The sequence below is a fragment of the Centrocercus urophasianus genome, unplaced genomic scaffold, assembly GCF_019232065.1.
Source record: "Centrocercus urophasianus isolate 14NV4802_14NV808 unplaced genomic scaffold, USGS_Curo_1.0 seq_12, whole genome shotgun sequence".
Taxonomy (NCBI): Eukaryota; Metazoa; Chordata; class Aves; order Galliformes; family Phasianidae; genus Centrocercus; species Centrocercus urophasianus.
This window is the reverse complement of record NW_024884364.1, coordinates 11,931,813-11,943,340: the sequence shown is the minus strand read 5'-3', so window position 1 is coordinate 11,943,340 and position 11,528 is coordinate 11,931,813. Positions and strand designations below refer to the sequence as shown.

General features: G+C 38.0%; 1 protein-coding gene across 1 annotated transcript; it reads right to left on the bottom strand.

Moving 5' to 3' along the window:
* Positions 1–444: 444 nt before the first annotated feature.
* Positions 445–9,632, bottom strand: CUNH3orf85 (chromosome unknown C3orf85 homolog). The gene is made up of 4 exons (XM_042810843.1): positions 9,526–9,632; positions 2,878–3,026; positions 2,575–2,660; positions 445–762 (listed from the first exon to the last, which is right to left on the bottom strand). Exons 1-4 carry the CDS (start codon positions 9,572–9,574, stop codon positions 684–686), a joined length of 363 nt encoding a protein of 120 aa, XP_042666777.1. The 5' UTR covers positions 9,575–9,632; the 3' UTR covers positions 445–683.
* Between the last annotated feature and the right edge of the window lie 1,896 nt (positions 9,633–11,528).

Here is an 11,528-nt window from a genome sequence, read left to right as displayed (position 1 = left end):
GAGCTGTGAATAAACATTTTCACCATATTCTACTCCCACAAGGCATGGAAAAGCAGCTTATGCTGGAAGGTTTAGTTTCAGTCATTTTTTGCATTCAAGTACAGAACTTAAAGTGCAAGAAGAAAAGTATACACAAGAGAAATGCATACTAAAACTCCTATTTGACCACAGTACTTGAAGAACTGGAAATACACTTGAATTGTAGGAAGTATATTCTTCCTCTTAGCCAAACCTGGAGCAAATATATTCAACTCCCTATCCAGACTCAGTGACTGATTTCCATTTTTTTAATTTCCTTTCAGTTAAAGTGAAATATTGAGAAATAAAAATATGGTTTTCTATTACAAAATATATATATATATATAGTTTAACAAAAAAAAAAAAAAAAAAAAAAAAAAAAAAAACCTTTACAGGAAAACAACCTTATTAGTATTTTTTTTCTTCTTGTTTTTGTTTGTTTTAACCTAATTGGTAAAACCTAATAGCTGCTAAGTCTTCATGTCTCTATTCAATTTACCTGACTTACATCCCATTACTACTACTTCTCCACACAAAATATGTGGCACTGAGAAAGACTGTGTGTGTGAATTGTGGTGCTTAGACTGTGGTATGAGAGAAAGTAATTTGTGGCAAATAGATAACACTCCAAATCCTAATATTGCCAGACACGAGATGTGTAGGATTTAATTGTTTGTCCTACTCTGTTGTTGGAGGTGCGTCCCAGATTGCTGTAGCATGTCCATGTAAGATCTGATGTCGTCACTAGAAAAGATGGAATAAAATGGCTTTAGTAAACAAGTCTGCAGAATTATTTCAAGATCCTGTCAGCAGCTCTGGTCTTCAGATTTGCAACATTTGTTTTGGAAGTGTGGCCCCTGAAACAGATTTCTGCATATGGTTTATAGGCTTGCTTTTTTTGTTACCTCAGAAATGCAAATAATCATAAGCAATGAGGTCAGAAATCATTGTTTTGCTATCCAAAAATATTTTTTGAAACTTCTGGTTATGTTTTTTTTCTACAGTATGCCTTCATAAAAGTTCTGGATGTTAATTTCTGCCACGCTAGCATTGTGAACTTGATTTCAGTCCAGGACTTATCCAATCTCCCTCTGAAATCATAAATGTGCTTCAGTAGGAGTGTCTACGAATGTGTTTCTGTAAACTAGTTATAATCCTGTCATATGGCAATCATGAGGATTATCACTCTGGAGGAATAATTCATCTTGCAGCATGCCTGACAGCTGTCAGGATCACAGCCTTCAGACACATGGATTGGGCAACTTATAATTAGAGATAGTTAGATATTTTCTGTCTGAATAATTTTTCCTCATGGAAAAGACAGGTTTGGGCATTTTGATTTGTTTTGCTTTCCCAAGAAGACGAAATGACGTGACTTCAGGTAATTCCACACATCATGAGACAAATGCACTGCCATCCCAGCACATTGCTACCCAATGCATTTTTGGAAGTTGTGAGAGAATATCCTGATGCTTCCTCTCATTTGCCCAAGTATGTCAGCTGAATGCTTGACAAGGAAAGTGTGACTTGTAGCTGTTTTTTCCACTTTGCATCTTCTCCAGCCTTCAGGTGGAACAGTCTTATAAAGGTCAATCAGAGACTCTCCAAATCAATTTTTGTCTTACAAAAAGTTCTTTTCAGAAAAACCCTTCTTTTAAAATGAACATTTTCACCCATTTTCAAAATGAAAGCTAATTTTAAAACAAAGCGTATTCAATTTAAAGTACATTAAGTTTACCTGTTTTCCTATTGGTGGGTACAGGTAGACTAATTAAATGGCTCTTTTTTATCTACTATTTTAAGCACTGAAACTGGAAGTTGCATGCGATGACTTCTACCCACTCCTGTCCTTTCCTAAGGAAGGAACTATCTTGGTATGAAAAATTTGTAATGGGAATAATGTGTGTGCTCTGCAATGTGCTTATTAAATGTAGTCATCTGGGATTTTTTTCCTAAATTGGACAAAATGATGTCCCAAAAAATGTGTATGTTCTAGCACAGTCATAAATAATTCCTCAATGATGATCTAAGACACTTTATTTCATGTAGTTGTAAGCTGATGTATAAATGCTAGTTTTGCCAACTGCTATGTCTCATTCTTTGTTTAGTTCAGCCAAGCTTTTATTTTGCATTGAATACAGTTTTGTTACTGAAATAAATGCATTGTTGTTGTTTTTTTAATCCTTTTTCTTTTCAGGAATTGCTTTCCATCTTCTTTGTAAATCAACTATGAAGGCTACATTGCTGCAATTTAGATTTTGTGGACTTTTTGAAAAAGAGACATTTTTCCTCATGACTTCACCAAATTCCTTCAAAGTGTTCCTAAGCAGGAGCTTAGCACAATAAAATTACTTCATTTAAATAACCATAGAACTGAGACATTGAAGACAAATCTTTAATTTTCCAGGATGCCTCTTATAAACACAAACAAATGGTATTATAATTATGCCACTGAGATACAACTGCTAGCATTCTTGTATCTGACAGTTCCACTTACTCAGGTACAGACATGCATTGTGAGTCTGTGAAATACTCTGTTGAGAAGCCCCATCATACCTGGCAATTGAAGAATCAAAGGAATAAGATCCCAAATCCATGTAGTACTGTGCTGTGTCTCTCAGAGCTGTCCATGATTCACTAATCTGAAGTAGATCAAACAGAAAAAGAGCATTCAGAGCTGTGATACTGAATGAATACCACATGTGACTATGGAGAAACCTCGCTTGCTCTGATAACAAGATAAGTTTCCTCTCTTGCCCCCAAAGGGTTCCTGTTTTCTGCCAGTCCCAGACCTACACTTCAGGATTTGCTTGCTTTTTTTTTTTCTTTTTCAGTAGGTGAAGAAGGTGGAAGAAATACCTGCTCAGCCACCAAGTATCCCCACGTATTCTGGCTGCTGCTTGGGTCCCAGTAGCTGTGAGAATATGGTATTTGTCGTTTAAGTCGTATGAACTGATTTGCTGATTCTTCTGTCAGAAAAGGAATTCCAAGAGCACCTGAAATGGTAACTGAGCAATGTGTGTAACATTAGAAAAATATTTTTAGAATGTGCACTTTAAAAACAAACAAACAAACAAACCCACATATTTTGTACTCCATAAAAATTTATTTGGAAAGATGAAAAGAAGCCCAAGATAGTCTTACTATAGAGCTTCAGAAAGTTTTCTTTGGTTTGGTATGTTTTTTAAGCCTGAAATTAATACAACACTTTCTATAAATTATTGTCTTTTGTCGAATCCAAGTAGATACATTTGCAATCAAACTACAGTACTACTTTATCTTTAATAAAAGACTTCTTGACAGGAAAAAGAAAAAAAAAAAAAGATTGGTGTTGCATAGGTCTCAGGCGTACCAAGAAACCTAAGCTTCAAGAAAATGCACCTAAACTTACCTATGAATTTAACTATGTTCCTGGTTTAATTGTATTTATTCTCATTTGCAGTGGTATAGAAATTACATGCATAGAAATGATTTTATAAGGAAAGGATACTGTACATCTAATTACCATACTTCTTTACACTGCTTTTAAGGTCATCCCAGATGCAGAATTTGTTGTAGGTTTTTTTAAAATGACAATTTTGCCAAAGGAAAAAGGGCTGAAATCCTCATTAATTTCATATGAAAGGCCTTGGTACAGGAAATGACTTTTCTGAGAGTCTCCAGTTTCTGAGACTGAAATTCATTTGGGGTTAAACTGCTCTGAAATAGCACTTCAGTCTGAAACTTATAATTTTTAATGAGCTGCTAATTAAGTTTAAACACTGATAAGTCAGCTGAACTGAGGCCGGGATCTGTAAACAACTGAGCTGCAACTTGGCTGAATGGGTTTAAGTGGACCCCTGAGGATGCCCTGCACACAGTCAGTACAGATGGGTCAGGAACTTGAACTCACGTATGTAGCATCTTACAGCAGGGGTTCTGCAGGGCAAACTGCTGCCTCGCTGACCACTCTTCAGAGTCCTTATTCATGATTTCCTATGAGGAAATCTGAAAACATCAAACATATGCTTTCATGCACTACGCTCAGTAGAATCAGATCCTTTGCTATTATTGCTAGCTTTGCTGACCACCAACAAATATGGTCACTCTTCAGCTTTTCAAATAGAAAATGCTTATAGGAAACAGCATTGTAAGGCATGATGCTTGCTGCTTCTCTTCATAGCCAAAAACATGCTGCTTTTTTTTTTTTTAAAAAAAAAAAAAAAAAAAAAAAAAAAAAAAAAAAAACTTGGCCTTGGAAAGAAAAATTATTTTTCTTTCATTTGTCCATTAAGCTTCTACAGGACTGTTCCAGAGCTGTGCAAGATAAAACTAACCTCATGCCAAATTTCTTTAGTTCTCTGGCAACTTACTGTTATCCAGTAGAAAATCTATGAGTTGTTAACTTTCCTTTAGTGAATTTGGGAGTTCTTTTAGTGTTAAATATTTGGTAAAGTCATGATTATGTTTCTGGACTGAGATAACTGAACTGGGATTGACGATTGGCTCTGTAGCAGGCTGCACTTTTGTTTAAATATATATATAGTTAGTAAGGGCCATTAAACATTCAATTTTATCACCACTCTGAGCTTTGGCCTTCTGGCTTCGTGGTGAGCTACAAAAAATGATCATACAGCAACTCAGGGTTTTTGTGTTTCCTTTCCCCACTGCCACCATCTTCACCATGAGTGAGCTTGAAGCTGCACTGGTGGGACAGTGAGGTATTGCCTTGGTTCCTCAGGTGTGGAGTGCTGTGTTTTAAGGGTATTAACTTTCCATTCTTGACACACTGTCTCCTGTGACGGCACCTGTATCCAGTGAGGAATGTTTGTGTTCTGGCAGGGCTGTGAGAGCAAGGTCTGAACAACCACATGCATAGGGACATCTGCTCTGATGCAGCCAGATCTACAAGTAGCTCCTCTGAATGAAGTATATAGACTTCAGCAAATAACATCTGCCTTGCCTCAGTTTAAGTTTCTCAAACTGAGTGCAATTTTTTGCCACCTTTTGAATGCCTTATTAAATGTTTGTAAATGAATTTGGTGTTTGAGTTTAATAAAAGAGTATTCCTGAAGGACTTTAGATTGCCACACATGCAACACATCTTGCAGAAGAGTAGCTCGGAAACCAGGTGAACATTGCTGCAGAGCACTTGGCATGAAGCTAGAGGGAGTTAGGAGCAGGTGGGTAGGTAAGAGTTAATGAAATTGCTCACATGGCATAAAATTGAGCTGAAAAACAGGAAAAAATTCAAATTGTAGAGAGACGAAGTTAACCTACTGTTAAGAACTGTGAGACACATTGTACATTAATGTTTTCATTCAATACTCTTATCCCTCTTTTTTCTTATAAAAATGTTATTTGAAAAGCATTTTTAAGGATTAATGGTCCAAAGGGAAAATAGAAGGAATGCGTGCAGAAGTGAACTGTTGCAAGGACTGTATCAGCTGATAGCAGCTAGAGTAGCTCCTTTCATCATCTCTGGAGATTCACTCAACATTCTTGTATGAAAAGCAAATAATAATAGAAAAAAATGGGCTGTTTTTTGCAAGCAGATGCTTAACTTGTGTAATTACTGCCTTCAGCAGACAGTTTTGTCTGTCCCTACACCTCAAAAGACTGTCCAGTGGGAACAACGACTAGCAGCCATTACTGCTATGATGTTTTCTGAAAATCTCTTTTTGGATTAGGGTGAACTCGTATAATGCCAAACCTGAGACAGCAGAAATAGTGGTGAACTTTTGTCATGCCTATCAAAACAGCAAACACATATTTGAATATCAACAGCACTGTATGGAAATGGTATATCAAATAGCTATGAATGCCAAGATAATAACATTGAAAAATATTGCAGTATAGCAAGAAAATTATACGTAAAATATAAAATCAGCCTGAATGTATCATAAATTATTCTGAATTAAAATCTCTTAACACTAGGCTTAACCAGAAATTGAACTCTACTGTGCAAGAAGACACTTTTTGAAAGGAAGATACTCAGCTAGATGCAACTGCAGAATCTTCCTAGAACAATGCTATCTTTGACCAGGTGAATGCATCATGATCCACGTCACCACACAGAGAAAATCTGAGTATGGGATTAAATTTTTGCACCTTTGCCTATTTAGGTACCCATTTAATTGATTTTTATTTCTCTTTTTGAAAGCTGAGAAGTAGGAGCCATTGTGTGCTTAGCAGTCTTTGGAGAGAGAAGGCAAGCCATCATTTACATGATGATAGAGCTGAATGATAAAATGACAAACCTGTACACTTGTTTTAGGATAGGATATTCTTCCCCTTACCCAGGCACTCTTTAATCAAATCAGCAGTGCTGTGTAAGGGGTGAGAAGCGATGCCATGGCTTGGGACCACGATCTGTTACTGGTGTACATCTACCACAGGGAAAAGTGGTCTGTATCTGGTTTGCTGTGATATGTACAAAAAAAGACAATTCCTTAGCAACACTTCAATCATTCTCTGCAGACATTTTCATATAAACTGGAGCTATTTGTTTCTCTCTCATTTCTGAAGAGTATTTCAAGTTTCTGACAACTTGAAAACCTGTTGCTGAAGTTATTTATATCAACGGAACTTAAATGTTGAATGTCAGTAACTGCTTTGTCTCCCTTACTTTTAGCTTAGTAATTCTTATTATCAGCTTTGGTGATTGTCTGGTCAAAATGTCAGCTCACAGGATAAGGCTGATGGTGTTATCAGCACTTAAAGCCAACACCTGAGCAGAGCTAAGCATCAGCCTTGGATACTTCAACCTTGCTGACGTTGTTGACGCTGACGTGTTGGGAACTTTGAAAAGGTAAATCTAACACTGCAACTCAGGTGCAAGTCTTAAAGTTAGGAATGGGCCAGAATGGACCCTCATGCGTCAGCTGTCTAAATTCCGAACTGACTCACAAAGTCATACTCCAGGACTTGGCCTTGGGCTGTTCAGTTCTGTTTGAGCTTTTTGGTCTTTCTTAGATAACCTTCCAATCATATGTAAAGCATCTTTAAATCTTAAAAGATTCTTATTTACTATTTCTGAGATATTTTACATTTTTGATCAATCTATTTGCAACACCTAAGGACTCAGCATACCACAGCACAACAGTATAAGCACTAAAAGTAAAGCATGGAAGCGGCAGGTTTGTTTTCACATAAGTACTTCTTTAGGTTGTGTGATGCTGTGGAAATTGAAGTGTTGTTGTCTGTCAGTACTTCACATGAATGGATGGCTGCAGGAGTAGCTTTTTGGATTCTGCAGGCCATCTTCGTTGCCTCTTCCAGTCAAAAAACACAGCTAAGCTCAAATCTACTGTTTGAATGTTGCTTTTACAAATGGTGAAAAAAATGTGTGCATGCACATGGGCTATGTATCCTGAAGTGTTTGGAAAGGAGCGGGCCTTTAAATTAGATTTTCTAATACTTGTCAACTACACAGCATAAAGTCACCAATTGTTAAATGCTTTGACACTGTGCACATCCTTGTAGGCTGTAAAATTTTGGTCTCTATTTTTAAAGTACTGTAGTGTTTACTCTTTGACAGTTCTTAATTTTACAGCACAGAACTTGAACTGGAAGGGAGAGCTCAGTCATGAAGAATCATTAGAGATACCTCATTCCCTCATCAGCAAAGGCAGTCAAGATACAGACACAATGCAGAATTATGTGTTGAACGTACTGTCGGTGTGACGCCAACAGGTTCACACTGGGATCAGGAGTGTTTTCAGGTATGGTAAAATAGGTGAATTTGGCAAAATTACTGGATAATTCTGGGGAAGGAATTATTTCCCCTGCAACAAAGGGTTGAAAAATAGAGGTCCTGCTCAGCAGATCTTGGTGGAAAGTCCTTCCTAAATCCACACATGGCTATCAGTTCAACTTTGAGTGAATGAACAGGACATGCCAGTCAGCTATCTGAGACCATTTGGTAATGATCCCGGTGCCAGCACATCACTTCCCATGCTCCATCCATTGCTGCTGCATTATGCAGAGATTAGAGAAAGAGGGCCAGCAAACAGCACTGCAAGCCTGTTCCCGGAGGTGTGGAGGTGGTCTAATACTGAGGAGTGATTTACAGTGGCTGAGCTGAGGGTGTGATGAAATGTCAGTTTGTCATCAGTGAGCCTTGCAGACTCTGTTTTAATTCACCACCACCTTTTCCACTGCTGAAAGGATTCACATTTAATGAAAAGCTGAAGTGTTTGTTGCTAGTGATCAATAAAAACTTTTAAGAGCTCGTTAGAAATCAGCAGTAAGTAGTTCTCACTTTTTAAAAAAAGAACCCAGGAAGGAGAGCAAGCAAGGCTGTTGTCAAAGATGAACACAAAAGGCAGCAAAGAGTCTTCCACGTGAAGGGCAGCAGGGTGCTGTCCTCCCTATTTAATTCCAAGTGGAACTTCCATGGGAAGGAGGTCAGGTTCGAGCAGATAGACAAGTACTCAGGAGTAGTCCAAGCTCAGATGCACAGCAGGTCAGGAAGTGCAGATAAGGGGAGAGGAAGGTATCTGATTTGCACTCTAACATGCGGTAGAAAGACGGAGGCTCCTTCTACCTCCCTTCCCTTTCTGCAAAGCCTCTTTGCAGCCTAATATTAGAGAAAGAAGAGAGTTTGGCTCCAATTCACAGAACATACTTGTATTTGTGATTAAATATTTGTCAATACTTTGCCTTTTTTGCCTTAGTTCTTAAGGTTCTTCAAGTACGCAGATCAGGCTTTTAACGCATGCATGAATGGAGCATCTTTCCATGATGCAGGCAATCACACAAGAAGTCTATAGTCACTTAATGCCTGCCTACTTTGTTCTAATTTAGTGAGGAATAAGTAAGTGGGCATGGATTGTAGGGACTGTTGCAGTGTGTGCTTGTTTGAGAAAAGCATTCTTTCAGCCTTGCTGGTGCTGCAGCCCTGCTCCATCCATTTTCATACTGTTTCAAATTTTACAGAGTGATTCTTGATTTTAGGTGCTGTAAAGGCCCAGTAATCAGAAAACACGAGAGCTTAAAATAAATAAATAAATAAAAAATAAAAGGCAGGTCCCCTTAAGCAATTTTGAATCAGACATCCCAAGACATCATGAAATCACTTATGAAACAGATGTGTGCTAATTGTTTGTGTTTTCTTGTGAGCAATAAATGATAATGATGAGAGCAGAACGATGTTTAGGAAAGATTCCAAGAGAGAAAGGGGAAAAAAAGAAAAGAAAAAAACTTTTAAAAATTTTAGCAGATCAGAAAACATCCTGCAAGATTCTCTTTCAGTTGGGAAAGCGTCCTCAACTCGTAACACCTGAAAGGCTCAGTGGCAAGAGATTCTGAAGTAATCATAAAGAGCAGAATCAAGACTGTATTTCACAGACTTTGCTATGCAGTCTTATGATCACCCACTCTCCCATATGTCCCTGCTGCTGTGATTTCCCATTAATTATCTCCCATCAGGACTGTTCTGGTGATATCATGGCTGTTTTTTATTTGCCAGCTGTATATTTAACAAGCCAGAAAGGACTGGTATGAGACAGGGTGCCGTGCACTTACCTGTAAGCAGCAGAGCAGACACCAAAATTTGAAACATTTTCAGAGACATCGCAGATCATCCAGAAAGTGCTTGCTTCATAAAGCAGAGGTAGTTTTACAGTTTTATACTTTGTTATCTTTGAGTTTATAAATCATTTACCAGATACTTGTGAACCACTGGTGCAGGCAGAGGGCAGGGTACAGTGCTTAGTTCAGATTTGTCTTACGTGCCTCTGTTTGTACACTTTGGACTTTGCAAACTGAGCCTCTAATGAGACATAATGACTCATTATTGTGTGGATACATTAACTTCTGCATAGGCTTTATAATACAAAATAGCACATCGGGCTTGTTCTGTGCAGCGAACACAGCAGGTGTCTTAAGAGTCAGTCTTCTGCATGATTGTTTTCCCCTTACTGCAGTAATGTACATGAGCATTTCATTGTCAGATGTGAATATGAATGGTGGGAAAAGGTGTTTGAATCAACCTGTTCTGAGAACGCTGCCTAAGTATAAAGTATATTTAAGCTGTATAATATTTGCATTGAGAATAAAAACATGAGAAAACTGGCTGAGAAAGGACTAAAATAAGAAAAGGATAGAGGGACCTGCTGCCCTGAACTGGGCTAAATCATACGGTCTCCTGTTGTCCTCTTCTAACGCTGGGAAACTATAGAGCATGGAACACTGAGTTCATGCTGTCTTACTTTTCTCACCATTCCAGTTAAATTTTGCTTTTTTGTATGCAACTATCAATAACAGTTGTTTTATTGCAGAGCACTTTATCTTAATGAGCTCACCCATGCCAGTGACAACAGACAAGAGAAAAACTGAGCTCTATCGCATATTTGGATGTGATGATCTGCAGTTCACCAATGCAGACGTGAAGACCTTTGTGCACATCAGAGAGTTGGACCTTGCTGACGTTACAGGTCAGGGACCAGATTCCACAGTGATGGACAACAGTATTTTGTCCTTACACTTGCAGTAGAGCCATTCATTCCAGACTCCAATAGGAGCAAAAGTTTGCTGGGAAGCAAAATGTTATTTGGATATGTACATATGTACTTTACCCTGAAAGTAATGCCTTCTACTTACTTCCGTGGAAGCTAGAACAGATAACAAAACTACAATACTACTTCTTAATTGTGCAAGTTCTCAGCTAAAAAAGTGTCTTTCAACATTGGCACCACCATTTGTCGATTCACACAGATGAGCTGATTGAGATGTTCTTCATTTCATGTTGTGTGACTGATATGAATAATGAATATAGTGAATAATGCTGTTGCCACTGTTGAAACATGCCACCTTTCGCTTCACTGTGCTCAGACCCTCTGTTTGGTCTCCAGAAACATTCAGTGTCAGTGAATGTCAGTGGATGCCATTTTTCCGCATGGAGGAATTCATTGATGCACCTTTAGTCCATCTGTACTTCCATGTCAGATGCTGTTTTGTCAGACTGCCCCTCTGCTGCCATCTGTTGCACTGCAGCAGTATGTAAGGAGATATTATTGGGAATATTCAATCTCCATACCATCACCACCTTCCTTTGATGTCGTGGGTCCAAATAATAAAATAAGAGGCATTACTTTCAGAGCAGTCCTCATATTTACAGACTCTCATTGGTTTTGTTATTACACAAGGGTGGGCTGAATGAACGGCTGGCTATTGAACAGCAAGCCTAACAGTGGAAATACTAACTTTGCACTAAACCAATTCTCACAGCTATAGTGAAGCTGTTCTTAAACAAACAACCAAAAAAAAAAAAAAAAAAGAGTAAATTTTGTATAAAGGCAGGTGTTCTGCACCCTGGAGTCTTGTTAACAGCAACAAACATTCATTATCCAAATTTATGATGTTGAGATCAGCCTTCTGCACCTTCCTCACGCTTGAACTACTAAACTAAGTGCTAAATGAGATTTTCTTTCTTTTTCTCCTCTTTCTTTCTTTCTTTCTTTCTTTCTTTCTTTCTTTCTTTCTTTCTTTCTTTCTTTCTTTCTTTCTTTCTTTCTTTCTTTCTTTCT